Source organism: Oncorhynchus keta, unplaced genomic scaffold (assembly GCF_023373465.1).
Source record: "Oncorhynchus keta strain PuntledgeMale-10-30-2019 unplaced genomic scaffold, Oket_V2 Un_scaffold_8670_pilon_pilon, whole genome shotgun sequence".
Taxonomy (NCBI): Eukaryota; Metazoa; Chordata; class Actinopteri; order Salmoniformes; family Salmonidae; genus Oncorhynchus; species Oncorhynchus keta.
In genome coordinates, this window is record NW_026291010.1 from 200,321 (window position 1) to 226,253 (window position 25,933).

General features: G+C 47.0%; 1 protein-coding gene across 1 annotated transcript in view; it reads left to right on the plus strand.

Moving 5' to 3' along the window:
• The first annotated feature begins 2,976 nt into the window (after positions 1 to 2,976).
• Positions 2,977 to 25,933, plus strand: part of hhatlb (hedgehog acyltransferase like, b) — a 42,005-nt gene continuing 19,048 nt past the window's right edge. Inside the window, exons 1-5 of the mRNA XM_052517590.1 lie at positions 2,977 to 3,182; positions 23,250 to 23,408; positions 23,642 to 23,709; positions 23,832 to 23,945; positions 24,633 to 24,827. Coding sequence (XP_052373550.1) covers positions 23,303 to 23,408; positions 23,642 to 23,709; positions 23,832 to 23,945; positions 24,633 to 24,827 — 483 coding nt within the window. The 5' untranslated portion in view covers positions 2,977 to 3,182; positions 23,250 to 23,302. The remainder of the gene's footprint in view (positions 3,183 to 23,249; positions 23,409 to 23,641; positions 23,710 to 23,831; positions 23,946 to 24,632; positions 24,828 to 25,933) is intronic.

The window sequence follows — 25,933 nt, forward strand, 5'->3', positions numbered from 1 at the left end:
GGCTATGACCCTCTACCCTGTTTAGGCACATCCTGGCTATGTAACTATCTCCCCTGTTTAGCTCATCCTGGCTATGTAACTATCTCCCTGTTTCAGCTCATCCTGGCTATGACCCTCTACCCTGTTTAGGCACATCCTGGCTATGTAACTATCTCCCCTTTTTAGGCACATCCTGGCTATGTAACTATCTCCCCTGTTTCAGCACATCCTGGCTGTGAAACTATCTCCCCTGTTTCAGCTCATCCTGGCTATGACCCTCTACCCTGTTTAGGCACATCCTGGCTATGTAACTATCTCCCCTGTTTAGGCACATCCTTGCTATGTAACTATCTCCCCTGTTTCAGCACATCCTGGCTGTGAAACTATCTCCCCTGTTTCAGCTCATCCTGGCTATGACCCTCTACCCTGTTTAGGCACATCCTGGCTATGTAACTATCTCCCCTGTTTAGGCACATCCTGGCTATGACCCTCTCTCCCCTGTTTAGGCACATCCTGGCTATGTAACTATGTCCACTGTTTCAGCTCATCCTGGCTATGACCCTCTCTCCCTGTTTAGGCACATCCTGGCTATGAAACTATCTCCTGTTTCAGCTCATCCTGGCTATGACCCTCTCTACCCTGTTTAGGCACATCCTGGCTATGTAACTATCTCCCCTGTTTAGGCACATCCTGGCTATGTAACTATCTCCCCTGTTTAGGCACATCCTGGCTATGTAACTATCTCCCCTGTTTCAGCACATCCTGGCTGTGAAACTATCTCCCCTGTTTCAGCTCATCCTGGCTATGACCCTCTACCCTGTTTAGGCACATCCTGGCTATGTAACTATCTCCCCTGTTTAGGCACATCCTGGCTATGTAACTATCTCCCCTGTTTCAGCACATCCTGGCTATGAAACTATCTCCCCTGTTTCAGCTCATCCTGGCTATGACCCTCTCTACCCTGTTTAGGCACATCCTGGCTATGTAACTATCTCCCCTGTTTAGGCACATCCTGGCTATGTAACTATCTCCCCTGTTTAGGCACATCCTGGCTATGTAACCATGTCCCCTGTTTCAGCTCATCCTGGCTATGACCCTCTCTCCCTTGTTTCAGCTCATCCTGGTCATGACCCTCTCACCCTTGTTTCTTCTCATCCTGGTCATGACCCTCTCTCCCTTGTTTCAGCTCATCCTGGTCATGACCCTCTCACCCTTGTTTCTTCTCATCCTGGTCATGACCCTCTCTCCCTTGTTTCAGCTCATCCTGGTCATGACCCTCTCTCCCTTGTTTCAGCTCATCCTGGTCATGACTCTCTCTCCCCTGTTTCAGCTCATCCTGGTCATGACCCTCTCTCCCTTGTTTCAGCTCATCCTGGTCATGACCCTCTCTCCCCTGTTTCAGCTCATCCTGGTCATGACCCTCTCTCCCTTGTTTCCGCTCATCCTGGTCATGACCCTCTCACCCTTGTTTCAGCTCATTCTGGTCATGACCCTCTCTCCCCTATTTCAGCTCATCCTGGTCATGACCCTCTCTCCCATGTTTTAGCTCATCCTGGTCATGACCCTCTCTCCCTTGGTTCAGCTCATTCTGGTCATGACCCTCTCTCCCCTTTTTCAGCTCATCCTGGTCATGACCCTCTCTCCCATGTTTTAGCTCATCCTGGTCATGACCCTATCTCCCTTGTTTCAGCTCATCCTGGTCATGACCCTCTCTCCCCTGTTTCAGCTCATCCTGGTCATGACCCTCTCTCCCTTGTTTCAGCTCATCCTGGCTATGACCCTCTCTCCCTTGTTTCAGCTCATCCTGGCTATGACCCTCTCTCCCTTGTTTCAGCTCATCCTGGCTATGACCCTCTCTCCCTTGTTTCAGCTCATCCTGGCTATGACCCTCTCTCCCCTGTTTCAGCTCATCCTGGTCATGACCCTCTCTCCCTTGTTTCAGCTCATCCTGGCTATGACCCTCTCTCCCTTGTTTCAGCTCATCCTGGCTATGACCCTCTCTCCCTTGTTTCAGCTCATCCTGGCTATGACCCTCTCTCCCTTGTTTCAGCTCATCCTGGCTATGACCCTCTCTCCCTTGTTTCAGCTCATCCTGGCTATGACCCTCTCTCCCTTGTTTCAGCTCATCCTGGCTATGACCCTCTCTCCCTTGTTTCAGCTCATCCTGGCTATGACCCTCTCTCCCTTGTTTCAGCTCATCCTGGCTATGACCCTCTCTCCCTTGTTTCAGCTCATCCTGGCTATGACCCTCTCTCCCTTGTTTCAGCTCATCCTGGCTATGACCCTCTCTCCCTTGTTTCAGCTCATCCTGGTCATGACCCTCTCTCCCTTGTTTCAGCTCATCCTGGCTATGACCCTCTCTCCCTTGTTTCAGCTCATCCTGGTCATGACCCTCTCTCCCTTGTTTCAGCTCATCCTGGCTATGACCCTCTCTCCCTTGTTTCAGCTCATCCTGGCTATGACCCTCTATCCCTTGTTTCAGCTCATCCTGGTCATGACCCTCTCTCCCTTGTTTCAGCTCATCCTGGCTATGACCCTCTCTCCCTTGTTTCAGCTCATCCTGGCTATGACCCTCTCTCCCTTGTTTCAGCTCATCCTGGCTATGACCCTCTCTCCCTTGTTTCAGCTCATCCTGGCTATGACCCTCTCTCCCTTGTTTCAGCTCATCCTGGTCATGACCCTCCCTTGTTTCAGCTCATCCTGGCTATGCCCCTCTCTCCCTTGTTTCAGCTCATCCTGGTCATGACCCTCCCTTGTTTCAGCTCATCCTGGTCATGAGTTCCAGAACCAACAGAGCTCTTCTGTATAACCTGGACTTGGAAACACAATGAACCTTTATCTATTTGATACAAGATGAATTGACAGATAATAATAGTTAAATTAGAGATATTACTGGGCAACAGATATAACGGTGAGCTACAGTTACCACTATATTTTGTTGTGACAGGCACTAAAACGGGTCCGCCCCCTCTGAGAAAATAAATAAATTCAGACGCAACTTTAATTGTTGTCCGCTTCCTCCCCGGGAGTCAGTGGTCCCGCGCGCCGACCACACCACAGGACCGTTAACAACACTGCAGATGCACGAGACTGCTTTCTTTCCCTACCTTCATTTTCCATTTGGTATTTTTATTTCGTTTTAAGGGGGATTGCATTTACTTTGTTGACTTGTTTGGGGGTTACAGCTACTTTGCCTCCTCAAGGTCAGTACCGCAACAGTTGTTGCTATTATAAGCGCAATAAGGTTACAAATTGCAATGCATGACCATGTGACATTTAACCAGCTAACATCACAGAGAAGTGATTTTAATAGCAGCGACAGTTTTCATTATGGAGATCAAATGTGAATGTTTAATGCAATGTGGGCTATTATTCCTAGCAAGCAGAATAAAGTAGCCTAGTAAAAATATTAAGTAGACTAAAATTGGTCACTAGTCAATGACCCTTCCACTAATACAACAGGCTACACTGGAAAACCATGAAACGTGACACGTTCATAACCGAAATACCAGAGTGTTTAAAACTTAAAGATAAAGCATTTATATTAGCCAATAAGTGTTTAGCATGCTAGATTAAACACTATAGTCATCTTTTTCCAGTCCGTTTCCAACCAGGATAACACCTACCTCTGCAAAGTATTCAGATTTTAAACATAAGTGTTTACTTTCACATTGTCCTGTTTAGAGTGTATTTAGTCATTAGAAATGTATGTGACATTGTCCTGTTTAGAGTGTATTTAGTCATTAGAAATGTATGTGACTTTCCATTGATTTTCTTTTTCAGATCAGTTTTATGAATGTCTGTCACCTTATCTACATTTCAGGACAACTGAACAGGACATTTGATTCAATAAATAGGTTTAACCGCATGTTGTTGTTTTTACTTGACTGTATTGAGTTAATCACCATCAACTTTCTAGAGTGAAAAAGACGTGAAAGGGGCCTCATCATCATATTTCACAGCATGCTTTGTTGCAGGTTAGTTTTTAGAATAGTTTGTTTTAATATCTATGGTTTTATCATGTATGTTGATTGATTTATTGATATTTTACTATACAAAGATAAATAACTTACATTTTTCTAAAATAATCCAATCTGTAAAGGGGTTTTACATATTGCACCCGAAAACGAATCCAATCTGAAAGGGGTTGGACATATTGCACCTGAAAACGAATCCAATCTGAAAGGGGTTGGACATATTGCACCTGAAAACGAATCCAATCTGAAAGGGGTTGGACATATTGCATCCGAAAACGAATCCAATCTGAAATGGGTTGGACATATTGCACCCGAAAACGAATCCAATCTGAAAGGGGTTGGACATATTGCACCTGAAAACGAATCCAATCTGAAAGGGGTTGGACATATTGCATCCGAAAACGAATCCAATCTGAAAGGGGATGGACATATTGCATCTGAAAACGAATCCAATCTGAAAGGGGTTGGACATATTGCACCCGAAAACGAATCCAATCTGAAAGGGGTTGGACATATTGCACCTGAAAACGAATCCAATCTGAAAGGGGTTGGACATATTGCATCCGAAAACGAATCCAATCTGAAAGGGGATGGACATATTGCATCCGAAAACTAATCCAATCTGAAAGGGGTTGGACATATTGCACCTGAAAACGAATCCAATCTGAAAGGGGTTGGACATATTGCACCTGAAAACGAATCCAATCTGAAAGGGGTTGGACATATTGCATCCGAAAACGAATCCAATCTGAAAGGGGATGGACATATTGCATCCGAAAACTAATCCAATCTGAAAGGGGTTGGACATATTGCACCCGAAAACGAATCCAATCTGAAAGGGGTTGGATTTATTGTACCCATTACTGAGATGGTTTTTCCAGTTGACATGGTTGAGCTAGTACTGTTTGATATGTCAATTGCCATAGCAGTAATAATGAGTGCAGATTGTGGGGTATTTCAATTGTTGGATGCTCTCTCTTTGGCTGGATTCAGATAGGAATTTCTAATCACTTCACAAACCAGTGTATTTTGACTTGTTCTGATGTGGCCCTTTATCCTGGATTTTTAGGACACAATTTTGAGGATAACTAGTCCATAACTAAAGACTGAGGATAACTAGTCCATAACTAAAGACTGAGGATAACTAGTCCATAACTAAAGACTGAGGATAACTAGTCCATAACTAAAGACTGAGGATAACTAGTCCATAACTAAAGACTGAGGATAACTAGTCCATAACTAAAGACTGAGGATAACTAGTCCATAACTAAAGACTGAGGATAACTAGTCCATAACTAAAGACTGAGGATAACTAGTCCATAACTAAAGACTGAGGATAACTAGTCCATAACTAAAGACTGAGGATAACTAGTCCATAACTAAAGACTGAGGATAACTAGTCCATAACTAAAGACTGAGGATAACTAGTCCATAACTAAAGACTGAGGATAACTAGTCCATAACTAAAGACTGAGGATAACTAGTCCATAACTAAAGACTGAGGATAACTAGTCCATAACTAAAGACTGAGGATAACTAGTCCATAACTAAGGACTGAGGATAACTAGTCCATAACTAAAGACTGGGGATAACTAGTCCATAACTAAAGACTGAGGATAACTAGGACATAACTAAATACTGAGGATAACTAGTCCATAACTAAAGACTGAGGATAACTAGTCCATAACTAAAGACTGAGGATAACTAGTCCATAACTAAGGACTGAGGATAACTAGTCCATAACTAAAGACTGGGGATAACTAGTCCATAACTAAAGACTGAGGATAACTAGTCCATAACTAAAGACTGAGGATAACTAGTCCATAACTAAAGACTGAGGATAACTAGTCCATAACTAAGGACTGAGGATAACTAGTCCATAACTAAAGACTGAGGATAACTAGTCCATAACTAAAGACTGAGGATAACTAGTCCATAACTAAAGACTGAGGATAACTAGTCCATAACTAAAGACTGAGGATAACTAGTCCATAACTAAAGACTGAGGATAACTAGTCCATAACTAAGGACTGAGGATAACTAGTCCATAACTAAAGACTGAGGATAACTAGTCCATAACTAAAGACTGAGGATAACTAGTCCATAACTAAAGACTGAGGATAACTAGTCCATAACTAAAGACTGAGGATAACTAGTCCATAACTAAAGACTGAGGATAACTAGTCCATAACTAAAGACTGAGGATAACTAGTCCATAACTAAAGACTGAGGATAACTAGTCCATAACTAAGGACTGAGGATAACTAGTCCATAACTAAAGACTGAGGATAACTAGTCCATAACTAAAGACTGAGGATAACTAGTCCATAACTAAAGACTGAGGATAACTAGTCCATAACTAAAGACTGAGGATAACTAGTCCATAACTAAGAGGTGCTTCAGGAAGCATGGGGTGAAATCTCTCCAGATTTCCTCAACAAATTGACAACTTTAATTGCTGCAAAAGTAGCATTCTTTGACGAACGCAAAGTTTGAAGGACACAATTATTATTTCCATTAAAAGTCATTATTTATAACCTTGTCAACGTCTTGACTATATTTCCTATTCATTTTGCAACTAATTTCATGTATGTTTTCATGGAAAACAAGGACATTTCTAAGTGACCCCTTTGAAACAGTGGTGTGTGTACATTACATTGGTGCTTTTTTGGTCTCAAATGACATTGTAACATATATGGAACTGCCTAAACTGCTAAACCAAGTGTTTACGATCTGGACATATAACAAAACGTTTTTATGAAAGTCTATTTAAACGCGTCAGTGTTCAGATTACAATCTAGCAATTAAAGTTGTCAATTTGTTGAGGAAATCTGAAGAGATTTCACCCCATGCTTCCTGAAGCTCCTCCCCCCAGTTGGATTGGCTTGATGGGCACTTCTTACGTACCATACGGTCAAGCTGCTTCCACAACACCTCAATAGGGTTGAGATCAGGTGACTGTGCTGGCCACTCCATTATAGACAGAATACCAGCTGACTGCTGGCTCCCTACATAGTTACTATACGGTCAAGCTGCTCCCACCACAGCTCAATAGAGTTGAGATCTGGTGACTGTGCTGGCCACTCCATTATAGACAGAATACCAGCTGACTGCTTCTTCCCTAAATAGTTCTTGCATAGTTTGGAGCTGTGCTTTGGGTCATTGTCCTGTTGTAGGAGGAAATTGTCTCCAATTAAGGACCGTCCACAGGGTATGGCATGGCGTTGCAAAATGGAGTGATAGCCTTCCTTCTTCAAGATCCCTTTTACCCTGAACAACTCTCCCACTTTACCACCACCAAAGCACCCCCAGACCACCAGATTGCCTCCACCTCCCCCAGACCATCACATTGCCTCCACCTCCCCCAGACCATCACATTGCCTCCACCTCCCCCAGACCATCACATTGCCTCCACCTCCCCCAGACCATCACATTGCCTCCACCACCCCCAGACCATCACATTGCCTCCACCTCCCCCAGACCATCACATTGCCTCCACCTCCCCCAGACCATAACATTGCCTCCACCTCCCCCAGACCATCACATTGCCTCCACCTCCCCCAGACCATCACATTGCCTCCACCTCCCCCAGACCATCACATTGCCTCCACCTCCCCCAGACCATCACATTGCCTCCACCTCCCCCAGACCATCACATTGCCTCCACCTCCCCCAGACCACCACATTGCCTCCACCACCCCAGACCATCACATTGCCTCCACCTCCCCCAGACCATCACATTGCCTCCACCTCCCCCAGACCATCACATTGCCTCCACCTCCCCCAGACCACCACATTGCCTCCACCTCCCCCAGACCACCACATTGCCTCCACCACCCCCAGACCATCACATTGCCTCCACCTCCCTAGACCATCACATTGCCTCCACCTCCCCAGACCATCACATTGCCTCCACCTCCCCCAGACCATCACATTGCCTCCACCTCCCCCAGACCATCACATTGCCTCCACCTCCCCCAGACCATCACATTGCCTCCACCTCCCCAGACCATCACATTCCCCTCCACCTCCCCCAGACCACCACATTGCTTCCACCTCCCCAGACCATCACATTGCCTCCACCTCCCCCAGACCATCACATTGCCTCCACCTCCCCCAGACCATCACATTGCCCCTCCCCCAGACCATCACATTGCCTCCACCTCCCCCAGACCATCACATTGCCTCCACCTCCCCCAGACCATCACATTGCCTCCACCTCCCCAGACCATCACATTGCCTCCACCTCCCCCAGACCATCACATTGCCTCCACCTCCCCCAGACCGTCACATTGCCTCCACCTCCCCCAGACCATCACATTGCCTCCACCTCCCCCAGACCATCACATTGCCTCCACCTCCCCCAGACCATCACATTGCCTCCACCTCCCCCAGACCATCACATTGCCTCCACCTCCCCCAGACCATCACATTGCCTCCACCTCCCCCAGACCATCACATTGCCTCCACCTCCCCCAGACCATCACATTGCCTCCACCTCCCCCAGAACATCACATTGCCTCCACCTCCCCCAGACCATCACATTGTCTCCACCTCCCCCAGACCATCACATTGCCTCCACCTCCCCCAGACCATCACATTGCCTCCACCTCCCCCAGACCATCACATTGCCTCCACCTCCCCCAGACCATCACATTGCCTCCACCTCCCCCAGACCATCACATTGCCTCCACCTCCCCCAGAACATCATGTTGCCTCCACCTCCCCCAGACCATCACATTGCCTCCACCTCCCCCAGACCATCACATTGCCTCCACCTCCCCCAGAACATCACATTGCCTCCACCTCCCCCAGACCATCACATTGCCTCCACCTCCCCCAGACCACCACATTGTCTCCAACTCCCCCAGACCATCACATTGCCTCCACCTCCCCCAGACCATCACATTGCCTCCACCTCCCCAGACCATCACATTGCCTCCACCTCCCCCTGACCATCACATTGCCTCCACCTCCCCCAGACCATCAAATTGCCTCCACCTCCCCCAGACCATCACATTGCCTCCACCTCCCCCAGACCATCACATTGTCTCCTCCAGACCATCACATTGCCTCCACCTCCCCCTGACCATCACATTGACTCCACCTCCCCCAGACCATCACATTGCCTCCACCTCCCCCAGACCATCACATTGCCTCCACCTCCCCCAGACCATCACATTGCCTCCTCCAGACCATCACATTGTCTCCACCTCCCCCAGACCATCACATTGCCTCCACCTCCCCCAGACCATCACATTGCCTCCCCCAGACCATCACATTGCCTCCACCACCCCCAGACCATCACATTGCCTCCACCTCCCCCAGACCATCACATTGCCACCACCTCCCCCAGACCATCACCTTGTCTCCACCTCCCCCAGACCATCACACATTGCCTCCACCTCCCCCAGACCATCACATTGCCTCCACCTCCCCCAGACCATCACATTGCCTCCACCACCCCCAGACCATCACATTGCCTCCACCTCCCCCAGACCATCACATTGCCTCCACCTCCCCCAGACCATCACATTGCCTCCACCTCCCCCAGACCATCACATTGCCTCCACCTCCCCCAGACCATCACATTGCCTCCACCTCCCCCAGACCATCACATTGCCTCCAGACCTCACCCCTCCCCAGACCATCACATTGCCTCCACCTCCCCCAGACCATCACATTGCCTCCACCTCCCCCAGACCATCACATTGCCTCCACCTCCCCCAGACCATCACATTGCCTCCACCTCCCCCAGACCATCACATTGCCTCCACCTCCCCCAGACCATCACATTGCCTCCACCTCCCCCAGACCATCACATTGCCTCCACCTCCCCCAGACCATCACATTGCCTCCACCTCCCCCAGACCATCACATTGCCTCCACCTCCCCCAGACCATCATTGTCTCCACCTCCCCCAGACCATCACATTGCCTCCACCTCCCCCAGACCATCACATTGCCTCCACCTCCCCCAGACCATCACATTGCCTCCACCTCCCCAGACCATCACATTGCCTCCACCTCCCCCAGACCATCACATTGTCTCCACCTCCCCCAGACCATCACATTGCCTCCACCTCCCCCAGACCATCACATTGCCTCCACCTCCCCCAGACCATCACATTGCCTCCACCTCCCCCAGACCATCACATTGCCTCCACCTCCCCCAGACCATCACATTGCCTCCACCTCCCCCAGACCATCACATTGCCTCCACCTCCCCCAGACCATCACATTGCCTCCACCTCCCCAGACCATCACATTGCCTCCACCTCCCCCAGACCATCACATTCCTCCACCTCCCCCAGACCATCACATTGCCTCCACCTCCCCCAGACCATCACATTGCCTCCACCTCCCCAGACCATCACATTGCCTCCACCTCCCCCAGACCATCACATTGCCTCCACCTCCCCCAGACCATCACATTGCCTCCACCTCCCCAGACCATCACATTGCCTCCACCTCCCCAGACCATCACATTGCCTCCACCTCCCCAGACCATCACATTGCCTCCACCTCCCCAGACCATCACATTGCCTCCACCTCCCCCAGACCATCACATTGCCTCCACCCCCCAGACCATCACATTGCCTCCACCTCCCCCAGACCATCACATTGCCTCCACCTCCCCCAGACCATCCCATTGCCTCCACCTCCCCCAGACCATCACATTGCCTCCACCTCCCCCAGACCATCACATTGCCTCCACCTCCCCCAGACCATCACATTGCCTCCACCTCCCCCAGACCATCACATTGCCTCCACCTCCCCCAGACCATCACATTGCCTCCACCTCCCCCAGACCATCACATTGCCTCCACCTCCCCCAGACCGTCACATTGCCTCCACCTCCCCAGACCACCATTGCCTCCCCCAGACCGTCACATTGCCTCCACCTCCCCCAGACCGTCACATTGCCTCCACCTCCCCCAGACCGTCACATTGCCTCCACCTCCCCTAGACCATCACATTGCCTCCACCTCCCCCCAGACCATCACATTGCCTCCACCTCCCCCAGACCATCACATTGCCTCCACCTCCCCCAGACCATCACATTGCCTCCACCTCCCCCAGACCATCACATTGCCTCCACCTCCCCCAGACCATCACATTGCCTCCACCTCCCCCAGACCATCACATTGCCTCCACCTCCACCCCCAGACCATCACATTGCCTCCACCTCCCCCAGACCATCACATTGCCTCCACCTCCCCCAGACCATCACATTGCCTCCACCTCCCCCAGAACATCACATTGCCTCCACCTCCCCCAGACCATCACATTGTCTCCACCTCCCCCAGACCATCACATTGCCTCCACCTCCCCCAGACCATCACATTGCCTCCACCTCCCCCAGACCATCACATTGCCTCCACCTCCCCCAGACCATCACATTGCCTCCACCTCCCCAGACCATCACATTGCCTCCACCTCCCCCAGAACATCACATTGCCTCCACCTCCCCCAGACCATCACATTGCCTCCACCTCCCCCAGACCATCACATTGCCTCCACCTCCCCCAGACCACCACATTGTCTCCACCTCCCCCAGACCATCACATTGCCTCCACCTCCCCCAGACCATCACATTGCCTCCACCTCCCCCAGACCATCACATTGCCTCCACCTCCCCCAGACCATCACATTGCCTCCACCTCCCCCAGACCATCACATTGCCTCCACCTCCCCCAGACCATCACATTGCCTCCACCTCCCCCAGACCATCACATTGCCTCCTCCAGACCATCACATTGCCTCCACCTCCCCCTGACCATCACATTGCCTCCACCTCCCCCAGACCATCACATTGCCTCCACCTCCCCCAGACCATCACATTGCCTCCTCCAGACCATCACATTGTCTCCACCTCCCCCAGACCATCACATTGCCTCCACCTCCCCCAGACCATCACATTGCCTCCACCTCCCCCAGACCATCACATTGCCTCCTCCAGACCATCACATTGTCTCCACCTCCCCCAGACCATCACATTGCCTCCACCTCCCCCAGACCATCACATTGCCTCCTCCAGACCATCACATTGCCTCCACCTCCCCCAGACCATCACATTGCCTCCACCACCCCCAGACCATCACATTGTCTCCACCTCCCCCAGACCATCACATTGCCTCCACCTCCCCCAGACCATCACATTGTCTCCACCTCCCCCAGACCATCACATTGCCTCCACCTCCCCCAGACCATCACATTGCCTCCACCTCCCCCAGACCATCACATTGCCTCCTCCAGACCATCACATTGTCTCCACCTCCCCCAGACCATCACATTGCCTCCACCTCCCCCAGACCATCACATTGCCTCCTCCAGACCATCACATTGCCTCCACCTCCCCAGACCATCACATTGCCTCCACCACCCCAGACCATCACATTGTCTCCACCTCCCCCAGACCATCACATTGCCTCCACCTCCCCAGACCATCACATTGTCTCCACCTCCCCCAGACCATCACATTGCCTCCACCTCCCCCAGACCATCACATTGCCTCCACCTCCCCCAGACCATCACATTGCCTCCACCTCCCCCAGACCATCACATTGCCTACACCTCCCCCAGACCATCACATTGCCTCCACCTCCCCCAGAACATCACATTGCCTCCACCTCCCCCAGACCATCACATTGTCTCCACCTCCCCCAGACCATCACATTGCCTCCACCTCCCCCAGACCATCACATTGCCTCCACCTCCCCCAGACCATCACATTGCCTCCACCTCCCCAGACCATCACATTGCCTACACCTCCCCCAGACCATCACATTGCCTCCACCTCCCCCAGAACATCACATTGCCTCCACCTCCCCCAGACCATCACATTGCTTCCACCTCCCCCAGACCATCACATTGCCTCCACCTCCCCCAGAACATCACATTGCCTCCACCTCCCCCAGACCATCACATTGCCTCCACCTCCCCCAGACCACCACATTGTCTCCACCTCCCCCAGACCATCACATTGCCTCCACCTCCCCCAGACCATCACATTGCCTCCACCTCCCCCAGACCATCACATTGCCTCCACCTCCCCCTGACCATCACATTGCCTCCACCTCCCCCAGACCATCACATTGCCTCCACCTCCCCCAGACCATCACATTGCCTCCACCTCCCCCAGACCATCACATTGCCTCCTCCAGACCATCACATTGCCTCCACCTCCCCCTGACCATCACATTGACTCCACCTCCCCAGACCATCACATTGCCTCCACCTCCCCCAGACCATCACATTGCCTCCACCTCCCCCAGACCATCACATTGCCTCCTCCAGACCATCACATTGTCTCCACCTCCCCCAGACCATCACATTGCCTCCACCTCCCCCAGACCATCACATTGGCTCCACCTCCCCCAGACCATCACATTGCCTCCACCTCCCCCAGACCATCACATTGCCTCCACCTCCCCCAGACCATCACATTGCCTCCACCACCCCCAGACCATCACATTGCCTCCACCTCCCCCAGACCATCACATTGCCTCCACCTCCCCCAGACCATCACATTGCCTCCACCTCCCCCAGACCATCACATTGCCTCCACCTCCCCCAGACCATCACATTGCCTCCACCTCCCCAGACCATCACATTGCCTCCACCTCCCCCAGACCATCACATTGCCTCCACCTCCCCCAGACCATCACATTGCCTCCACCTCCCCCAGACCACCACATTGTCTCCACCTCCCCCAGACCATCACATTGCCTCCACCTCCCCCAGACCATCACATTGCCTCCACCTCCCCCAGACCATCACATTGCCTCCACCTCCCCCAGACCATCACATTGCCTCCACCTCCCCCAGAACATCACATTGCCTCCACCTCCCCCAGACCATCACATTGCTTCCACCTCCCCCAGACCATCACATTGCCTCCATCTCCCCAGAACATCACATTGCCTCCACCTCCCCCAGACCATCACATTGCCTCCACCTCCCCCAGACCACCACATTGCCTCCACCACCCCAGACCATCACATTGCCTCCACCTCCCCCAGACCATCACATTGCCTCCACCTCCCCCAGACCATCACATTGCCTCCACCTCCCCCAGACCACCACATTGCCTCCACCTCCCCCAGACCACCACATTGCCTCCACCACCCCCAGACCATCACATTGCCTCCACCTCCCCTAGACCATCACATTGCCTCCACCTCCCCCAGACCATCACATTGCCTCCACCTCCCCCAGACCATCACATTGCCTCCACCTCCCCCAGACCATCACATTGCCTCCACCTCCCCCAGACCATCACATTGCCTCCACCTCCCCCAGACCATCACATTCCCTCCACCTCCCCCAGACCACCACATTGCTTCCACCTCCCCCAGACCATCACATTGCCTCCACCTCCCCCAGACCATCACATTGCCTCCACCTCCCCCAGACCATCACATTCCCTCCCCCAGACCATCACATTGCCTCCACCTCCCCAGACCACCACCCTGCCTCCGCATCCCCCAGACCATCACATTGCCTCCACCTCCCCCAGACCATCACATTGCCTCCACCTCCCCAGACCATCACATTGCCTCCACCTCCCCCAGACCATCACATTGCCTCCACCTCCCCCAGACCATCACATTGCCTCCACCTCCCCAGACCATCACATTGCCTCCACCTCCCCCAGACCATCACATTGCCTCCACCTCCCCCAGACCATCACATTGCCTCCACCTCCCCCAGACCATCACATTGCCTCCACCTCCCCCAGACCATCACATTGCCTCCACCTCCCCCAGACCATCACATTGCCTCCACCTCCCCCAGACCATCACATTGCCTCCACCTCCCCCAGACCATCACATTGTCTCCACCTCCCCCAGACCATCACATTGCCTCCACCTCCCCAGACCATCACATTGCCTCCACCTCCCCCAGACCATCACATTGCCTCCACCTCCCCAGACCATCACATTGCCTCCACCTCCCCCAGACCATCACATTGTCTCCACCTCCCCCAGACCATCACATTGCCTCCACCTCCCCCAGACCATCACATTGCCTCCACCTCCCCCAGACCATCACATTGCCTCCACCTCCCCCAGACCATCACATTGCCTCCACCTCCCCCAGACCATCACATTGCCTCCACCTCCCCCAGACCATCACATTGCCTCCACCTCCCCCAGACCATCACATTGCCTCCACCTCCCCCAGACCATCACATTGCCTCCACCTCCCCCAGACCATCACATTGCCTCCACCTCCCCCAGACCATCACATTGCCTCCACCTCCCCAGACCATCACATTGCCTCCACCTCCCCCAGACCATCACATTGCCTCCACCTCCCCCAGACCATCACATTGCCTCCACCTCCCCCAGACCATCACATTGCCTCCACCTCCCCCAGACCATCACATTGCCTCCACCTCCCCCAGACCATCACATTGCCTCCACCTCCCCCAGACCATCACATTGCCTCCACCTCCCCCAGACCATCACATTGCCTCCACCTCCACCAGACCACCACATTGCCTCCACCTCCCCCAGACCACCACATTGCCTCCACCTCCCCCAGACCATCACATTGCCTCCACCTCCCCCAGACCATCACATTGCCTCCACCATGCTTGACAGATGACGTCACTCCTCCACCATCTTTTCATTTTTTCTACGTCTCAATAATGTTCTTCTTTGTTATCCGAACACGTCAAACTTACATTAGTCTCTCCATAACACTTTTTTCCAATCTTCCTCTGTCAAGTGTCTGTGTTATTTTGCCCATCTTAATATTTTATTTTTATTGGCCAGTCTGAGATATGGCTTTTCACTTTGCAACTCTGCCTAGAAGGCCAGCATCCCGGAGTCGCCTCTTCACAGTTGACGTTGAGACTGGTGTTTTGCGGGTACTATTTAATGAAGCTGCCAGTTGAGGACTTGTGAGGCGTCTGTTTCTCGAACTAGACGCTCTAATGTACTTGTCCTCTTGCTCAGTTGTGCACCGATGCCTCCCACTCCTTTTTCTATTCTGGTTAGAGCCAGTTTGCGCTTTTCTGTGAAGGGAGTAGTACACAGCGTTGTACGAGATCTTCATTTTCTTGGGAATTTCTCACATGGAATAGCCTTCATTTCTCAGTACAAGAATAGACTGACGAGTTTCAGAAAAAAGGTCTTTGTTTCTGTCCATTTTGAGCCTGTAATCGAACCCACAAATGCTGATGCTCCAGATACTCAACTAGTCTAAAGAAGGCCCGTTTTATTGCTTCTTTAACCAGAACAACCGTTTTCAGCTGTGCTAACATAATTACAAAAGGGTTTTCTAATGATCAATTAGCCTTTTAAAATGATAAACTTGGATTAGCTAACACAACGTGCCGTTGGAACACAGGACTGATGGTTGCTGATAATGGGCCTCTGTAGATATTCCATAAAAAATCTGCCATTTCCAGCTACAATAGTCATTTACAACATTAACAATGTCTACACTGTATTTCTGATCAATTTGATGTTATTTTAATGGACAAAAAATATGCCTTTCTTTCAAAAACAAGGACATTTCTCAGTGACCCCAAACTTTTGAACGGTAGTCTATATATATATATATATATAACAAACCAGTGTCTGAAATGTTCTGCAGTTTGCTCCAAATAGGCAACAGCTGCTGTATAGGAATAGATGACCTCTCAGAGTCCTTGTCTGTCCCGTTGTTCCTCTCCTTCTAGATACACATGAACCATGTTCAAAGACATTATATTAAAGGTCCAGTCAGATATAAAGCTGATGACAGCCTATCCGTCCTGTGTCTGGACAAACGTTGACAAGTGATCAGTATCTTGTAGTAATAATATGGTAATATGATCTAGTATCTACACAACATCTAAATGGAGGAAGACGTGCCGTACATCGGACCATATGCATGTCAAGGTAAAATAACAACCCGATGTTCATCTCCCAGGACAAAATAGCTATCAAAAGCTAGCTAGTTGAAATGTCCATCAGCGACTCTGATCCACCCGTAAAATACATTGTGCCCCTGGACTGAGAGGATGGAAGTTCAATATGTAGCTAGATGTAGAAAGCTAATGTTAACTAGCTAACATTGCCCATGAAAGGACGTATCTAATAACACTAGTGTATATAATTCCAGAGAAAGAGAGAGAGGTCTCTAGGTTCTATACTATCTCTAATAACACTAGTGTATATAATTCCAGAGAAAGAGAGAGGTCTCTAGGTTCTCTACTATCTCTGATAACACTACTGTATATAATTCCAGAGAAAGAGAGAGGTCTCTATGTTCTCTACCATCTCTAATAACACTAGTGTATATAATTCCAGAGAAAGAGAGAGGTCTCTAGGTTCTCTACCATCTCTAATAACACTAGTGTATATAATTCCAGAGAAAGAGAAAGGTCTCTAGGTTCTCTACTATCTCTAATAACACTAGTGTATATAATTCCAGAGAAAGAGAGAGGTCTCTATGTTCTCTACCATCTCTAATAACACTCCTGTATATAATTCCAGAGAAAGAGAGGTCTCTATGTTCTCTACTATCTCTGATAACACTACTGTATATAATTCCAGAGAAAGAGAGAGAGGTCTCTAGGTTCTCTACCATCTCTAATAACACTACTGTATATAATTCCAGAGAAAGAGAGAGAGGTCTCCAGGTTCTCTACCGTCTCTGATAACACTAGTGTATATAAATGACCACTTCGTATAACTCAGAGAGGGAGAGTTACTGTGAATACAGTAGTCATTAGACTACTAGTACTGCAGCCAAATACAGTAGTTTGTCCAAACGTGACACTGACCTGAATGTAAACTGGAGGGCGAGGGACTATTTTTATGCCTGCCGCTCAATCACATTGATATCTGACTCTGATTGAAACAGTGGTAACTATAGACCAGGCCCGACTGCATCTCAAATGGGACACTATTCCATATTTAGTGCACTACTTTTGACCAAGAGCTTTAGGCAATAGGGTGCCATTTGGGACACAACCCTAGCCTGTTGACGACATGGGGCTGGTGCTAACAGAGACAATTGCTAGCTTTACAGATAGATGAGCTACAATGTGACATTTGTTCACTTTGAGAGAGTGAGAGAGAGACTCTATTCAATCGGGGTCACTGACGCGTTACAGATTGCCCGCTAGAAATGTGAAGGTGATTTCCCATTGACCTGACATATGCAGCATTTACCGTGAATGTACAGTCGTCTCCGACACCACGGGAACATTTTGCCAATAATTGTCAATTTCACTATGAAGATGAATTTATACGGATTGAATAGAGCCCTAAGGTCAGAAAAGGTTTAGGAAAGAGGAAGTCCAATTCAATCAATGTTTATTGGTCACCTACACAGATTCACAGATGTTCAAATCATATCAAAGTAACTTGTTATCGCAGATGCTGTGAAATGCTAATGTTTCTAGCTCCAATAGAGCAATAATATATATCAACACAATAACAATACACACTGAATGCACAAAGTTACAAATATCAGAGTCTGGAATAGATATACAGGACCAGTCAATAGTTTGGACACACCTACTCATTCCAGGGTTTTGTCTTTATTTTTACTATCTTCTACATTGTAGAATAATAGTGAAGACATTAAAACGATGAAATAACACATATGGAATTATGTAGTAACCACATAAGTGTTAACCATATCAAAATACAGATTCTTCAACGTACCTTGATGACAGCTTTTCACACTCTTGGCATTCTCTCAACCAGCTTCACCTGGAATGCTTTTCCAACAGTCTTGAAGTAGTTCCCACATATGCTGAGCACTTGTTGACTGCTTTTTCTTCACTCTGCGGTCCAATTCATCCCAAACCATCTCAATTGGGTTGAGGTTGGCTGATGCAGCACTCAATCACTCTCCTTCTTGGTCAAATAGCCCATACACAGCCTGGAGTTGTGTTGGGTCATTGTCCTGTTGAAAAACAAATGATTGTCCCACTAAGCGCAAACCAGTTAGGATGGCATATCGCTGCAGAATTCTGTGTCAGCCATGCTGGTTAAGTGTGCCTTGAATTGTAAATAAATCACAGACAGTGTCACCAGCAAAGCACCCCCATACCATCATACCTCTTCCTCCATGCTTCACGGTGGGAAGCACGCATGTGGTAATCATCCGTTCACCTACTCTGCTTCTCACAAAGACACAGCGGTTGTAAACAAACATCAAATGTGGTCTCATCAGACCTAAGAACAGAGTTCCACCAGTCTAATGTCAATCTAATGTGGTCTCATCAGACCTAAGAACAGAGTTCCACCAGTCTAATGTCAATCTAATGTGGTCTCATCAGACCTAAGAACAGAGTTCCACCAGTCTAATGTCAATCTAATGTGGTCTCATCAGACCTAAGGACAGAGTTCCACCAGTCTAATGTCAATCTAATGTGGTCTCATCAGACCTAAGAACAGAGTTCCACCAGTCTAATGTCAATCTAATGTGGTCTCATCAGACCTAAGAACAGAGTTCCACCAGTCTAATGTCAATCTAATGTGGTCTCATCAGAACTAATGACAGAGTTCCACCAGTCTAATGTCAATCTAATGTGGTCTCATCAGACCTAATGACAGAGTTCCACCAGTCTAATGTCAATCTAATGTGGTCTCATCAGACCTAATGACAGAGTTCCACCAGTCTAATGTCAATCTAATGTGGTCTCATCAGACCTAAGAACAGAGTTCCACCAGTCTAATGTCAATCTAATGTGGTCTCATCAGACCTAATGACAGAGTTCCACCAGTCTAATGTCAATCTAATGTGGTCTCATCAGACCTAAGGACAGAGTTCCACCAGTCTAATGTCAATCTAATGTGGTCTCATCAGACCTAAGAACAGAGTTCCACCAGTCTAATGTCAATCTAATGTGGTCTCATCAGACCTAAGAACAGAGTTCCACCAGTCTAATGTCAATCTAATGTGGTCTCATCAGACCTCAGGACAGAGTTCCACCAGTCTAATGTCAATCTAATGTGGTCTCATCAGACCTAAGAACAGAGTTCCACCAGTCTAATGTCAATCTAATGTGGACTCATCAGACCTAAGAACAGATTTCCACCAGTCTAATGTCAATCTAATGTGGACTCATCAGACCTAAGGACAGAGTTCCACCAGTCTAATGTCAATCTAATGTGGTCTCATCAGACCTAAGAACAGAGTTCCACCAGTCTAATGTCAATCTAATGTGGACTCATCAGACCTAAGGACAGAGTTCCACCAGTCTAATGTCAATCTAATGTGGACTCATCAGACCTAAGGACAGAGTTCCACCAGTCTAATGTCCATTGTGCGTGTTTCTTGGATCAATCAAGTCTCTGACTAGAATACAGTACATCCTGTACATATATACTGTGCATAAACTCAGCAAAAAATAAATGTCCTCTCACTGTCAACTGCATTTATTTTCAGCAAACTTAACATGTGTAAAAATACGTATGAACATAACAAGATTCATCAACTGAGACATAAACTGAACATGTTCCACAGACATGTGACTAACAGAAATGGAATAATGTGTCCCTGAACAAAGGGGAGGTCAAAATCAAAAGTAACAGTTAGTATCTGGTGTGGCCACCAGCTGCATTAAGTACTGCAGTGCATCTCCTCCTCATGGACTGCACCAGATTTGCCAGTTCTTGCTGTGAGATGTTACCCCACTGATGTTAACTGATGCTAACTGATATTAGTGATGTTAACTGATGATAGTGATGTTGACTGATGTTAACCGATGTTAGTGATGTTAACTGATATTAGTGGTAACTGATATTAGTGATGTTAACTGATGTTAACTGATGTTAGTGATGTTAACTGATGTTAACTGATGTTAGTGATGTTAACTGATGTTAACTGATGTTAACTGATATTAGTGATGTTAACTGATGTTAACTGATATTAGTGATGTTAACTGATGTTAACTGATGTTAGTGATGTTAACTGATGTTAACTGATGTTAACTGATATTAGTGATGTTAACTGATGTTAGTGATGTTAACTGATGTTAGTGATGTTAACTGATGTTAGTGATGTTAACTGATGCTAACTGATGTTAGTGATGTTAACTGATATTAGTGATGTTAGTGATGTTAACTGATGTTAACTGATATTAGTGATGTTAGTGATGTTAACTGATGTTAGTGATGTTAACTGATATTAACTGATATTAGTGATGTTAACTGGTGTTAGTGATGTTAGTGATGTTAACTGATGTTAACTGATATTAGTGATGTTAACTGATGTTAGTGATATTAACTGATATTAGTGATGTTAGTGATGTTAACTGATGTTAGTGATGTTAACTGATGTTAGTGATGTTAACTGATATTAGTGATGTTAACTGATGTTAGTGATGTTAACTGATGTTAGTGATGTTAACTGATGTTAGTGATGTTAACTGATGTTAGTGATGTTAACTGATGTTAACTGATGCTAACTGATGTTCGTGATGTTAACTGATATTAGTGATGTTAACTGATGTTAACCGATGTTAACTGATATTAGTGATGTTAACTGATGTTAGTGATGTTAACTGATATTAGTGATGTTAACTGATGTTAACAGATATTAGTGATGTTAACTGATGTTAACTGATAGTAGTGATGTTAACTGATGTTAACTGATGTTAACTGATATTAGTGATGTTAACTGATATTAGTGATGTTAACTGATGTTAACAGATATTAGTGATGACAACTGATGTTAACTGATAGTAGTGATGTTAACTGATGTTAGTGATGTTAACTGATGTTAGTGATGTTAACTGATGTTAGTGATGTTAACCGATGTTAACTGATGTTAACAGATATTAGTGATGTTAACTGATGTTAACTGATAGTAGTGATGTTAACTGATGTTAGTGATGTTAACTGATGTTAGTGATGTTAACTGATGTTAATTGATATTAGTGATGTTAACTGATGTTAACTGATGTTAGTGATGTTAACTGATGTTAGTGATGTTAACTGATGTTAACTGATGTTAGTGATGTTAACTGATATTAGTGATGTTAACTGATATTAGTGATGTTAACTGATATTAGTGATGTTAGTGTGGTTAACTGATATTAGTGATGTTAACTGATATTAGTGATGTTAACTGATGTTAAGTGATGTTAGTGATGTTAACGGATGTTAGTGATGTTAACTGATGTTAACTGATGTTAACTGATTTTAGTGATGTTAACTGATGTTAACTGATGTTAACTGATGTTAACTGATATTAGTGATGTTAACTGATGTTAACTGATGTTAACTGATAGTAGTGATGTTAACTGATGTTAGTGATGTTAACTGATATTAGTGATGTTAGTGATGTTAACTGATGTTAACTGATGTTAACTGATGTTAGTGATGTTAACTGATATTAGTGATGTTAGTGATGTTAACTGATATTAGTGGTGTTAACTGATGTTAGTGATGTTAACTGATGTTAACTGATGTTAACTGATGTTAGTGATGTTAACTGATGTTAGTGATGTTAACTGATGTTAGTGATGTTAACTGATGTTAACTGATGTTAACTGATGTTAACTGATATTAGTGATGTTAACTGATGTTAACTGATGTTAACTGATAGTAGTGATGTTAACTGATGTTAGTGATGTAAACTGATGTTAGTGATGTTAACTGATATTAGTGATGTTAACTGATATTAGTGATGTTAACTGATGTTAACTGATGTTAACTGACATTAGTGATGTTAACTGATATTAGTGATGTTAACTGATGTTAACTGATGTTAGTGATGTTAACTGATGTTAGTGATGTTAACTGATGTTAACTGATGTTAGTGATGTTAACTGATGTTAACTGATGTCAGTGATGTTAACTGATGTTAGTGATGTTAACTGATATTAGTGATGTTAACTGCTGTTAACTGATGTTAGTGATATTAACTGATGTTAACTGATGTTAGTGATGTTAACTGATGTTAACTGATGTTAGTGATGTTAACTGATGTTAACTGATGTTAACTGATATTAGTGATGTTAACTGATGTTAACTGATATTAGTGATGTTAACTGATGTTAGTGATGTTAGTGATGTTAACAGATGTTAGTGATGTTAACTGATATTAGTGATGTTAACTGATGTTAACAGATATTAGTGATGTTAACTGATGTTAACTGATAGTAGTGATGTTAACTGATGTTAACAGATATTAGTGATGTTAACTGATGTTAACTGATAGTAGTGATGTTAACTGATGTTAGTGATGGTAACTGATATTAGTGATGTTAACTGATATTAACTGATGTTAGTGATGTTAACTGGTGATAGTGATTGTTCCACCTCTGCAGTTCCCTACCCTCCAGGTTCTGAGTGTGTGGGTTCCACCAGCTGATCGGTCACCATGGGGATCAAGGCAGCCCTGCCCAGATATGAGCTGTACTTCTATAACACAGTGGTCTATCTGGGCTTGTTGTGGGCTGCCAGCTGGATCTTTGATGTGTCCAGCTGTAAGTATACGCACACACACACACGCACACACACACGCACGCGCGCACAAACACAAACACACACACGCACACGCGCACGCGCACGCGCACGCACACACACACACACACACACACACACACACACACACACACACACACACACACACACGGTCCTAAGCATTACAGAATGGATTTTTTTGTGTCACATTTTTTCTAACTTAAAATCTAAGCTAATCGAAGTTTTATTTTTCCAGCGAATGCCAACAGAAAGTCGTTCAAGTCCAGTGTGACACCAGGATGGTACTACTTCGGCAGGAGGATGGTGAGAGGAACGCTTTAGATTCAGGCTGTGACTTGTGTACCTTTTATATGTTAGTAACAACTGAGATCCAAATCATCCTCTGATATGACTGAGATCCCTACTCTTATTTTATCTGGCTGCAGGATACGGCTGACTTTGAGTGGGTGATGTGGTTCTCCACGTTCCGAGACCACATCCTCTTCGCCCTGTCTGGTCATGTGATCTTCGCTAAGATCTGCTCCATGCTGGCTCCACAGGTGGATTTACATCTGCAACCCTGTATCCAAAATGGTCAAATGTAGTGCCCTATGTAGGGAATAGGGTACCATTTAGGACACAGGCATCATCTTACCAATTTAGAATATCAGCTTCATCATCCTTTGGAACCAGTTTTGTCACCCTCCAAAGCCATGCTACACTGTACAGTAGCTTTTAATATCTTTAGATACTTAGTGATGGGAGGGGACAGGTGGAGGGAGGGAGGGAGGGAGGGAGGGAGGGAGGGAGGGAGGGAGGGAGGGAGGGAGGGAGGGAGGGAGGGAGGGAGGGAGGGAGGGAGGGAGGGAGGGAGGGAGGACAAGGTTCTTCAGAAATATACATATATCCATACGTTTAAATATATACAGTACATAAAGATCTATCCATAGATTTGTCTCTGTGTATGCTTACAGAGTGAGTGAGTGAGTGAGTGAGTGAGTGAGTGAGTGAGTGAGTGAGTGAGTGAGTGAGTGAGTGAGTGAGTGAGTGAGTGAGTCAGTCAGTCAGTCAGTCAGTCAGTCAGTCAGTCAGTCAGTCAGTCAGTCTGTCTGTCTGTCTGTCTGTCTGTCTGTCTGTCTGTCTGTCTGTCTGTCTGTCTGTCTGTCTGTCTGTCAGTCTGTCTGTCCACAGCATAGGAGCCTGATGTACCTGTGTTGTGGTACCCCTGTCTGTCTGTCTGTCCACAGCATAGGAGCCTGATGTACCTGTGTTACGGTACCCTGGCGGTGCTGGTCACTATGGGTTGGACCTACACCACTCTGATCCTGTCCCACTGTGTGCTGCTCTACAGTATCTCTCTGGTTAAACTGCGCTGGCTCTGCTTCCTAGCTGGACTCACCACCCTGTCCACATTCAAGATGGAACCATTCATATCCTGGCAGGTAAGAAGAATACACTACAATACATTACTACTGGGTGGCAGGTAGCCTCGTGGTTAGAGAGGTGAGCCAGCAACTGGAGGGGAGAATTCTGACGGGAAGTGAGCTGGCAACTGGAAAGCTGCTGGTTTCAAATCCTAGATGCCTTTTCCTGCCTTTGTACCCTTGAGTAAAACACTTAACCCCCCTCAACAGGGTTAGGATTAGAGGTTAGAGGTTAGGGTTAGGGTTAGGGTTAGAGGTTAGGGTTAGGGCGTTCAGTGTTGGGTTAGGGTTAAGGTAAGAGGTTAGAGTTAGGGTTAAGGTGTCCAGTGTTGGTTTAGGGTTAGGGTTAAGGCGTCCAGTGTTGGGTTAGGGTTATGGTTAGGGTGTCCAGTGTTGGGTTAGGGTTAGGGTTAGAGGTTAGAGGTTGGGGTTAGGGTGTCCAGTGTTGGGTTAGGGTTAGAGGTTAGAGTTAGGGTTAAGGAGTCCAGTGTTGGGTTAGGGTTAGGGTTAGAGGTTAGAGGTTAGAGGTTAGAGTTAGGGTTAGGGCGTCCAGTGTTGGGTTAGGGTTAGAGGTTAGAGGTTAGAGGTTAGGGTTAGGGTTAGAGGTCAGAGTTAGGGTTAGGGCGTCCAGTGTTGGGTTAGGGTTAGAGGTTAGAGGTTAGGGTTAGGGTTAGGGTTAGGGTTAGAGTTAGGATTAGGGTTAGGATTAGGGCGTCCAGTGTTGGGTTAGGGTTATTGCTACTACTATAGTATTAATATTACTACTATACTACTACTATCATATTGCTATACTGCTACTATAATGCTACTATACTACTACTACTATTACTGTACCATTGCTACTATACTACTACTACTATCATATTACTATACTGCTACTACTATAGTATTAATATTACTACTATACTACTACTATCATATTGCTATACTACTACTATCATATTACTATACTGCTACTACTATAGTATTAATATTACTACTATACTACTACTATCATATTGCTATACTACTACTATCATATTACTATACTGCTACTACTATAGTATTAATATTACTACTATACTACTACTATCATATTGCTATACTACTACTATCATATTACTATACTGCTACTACTATAGTAT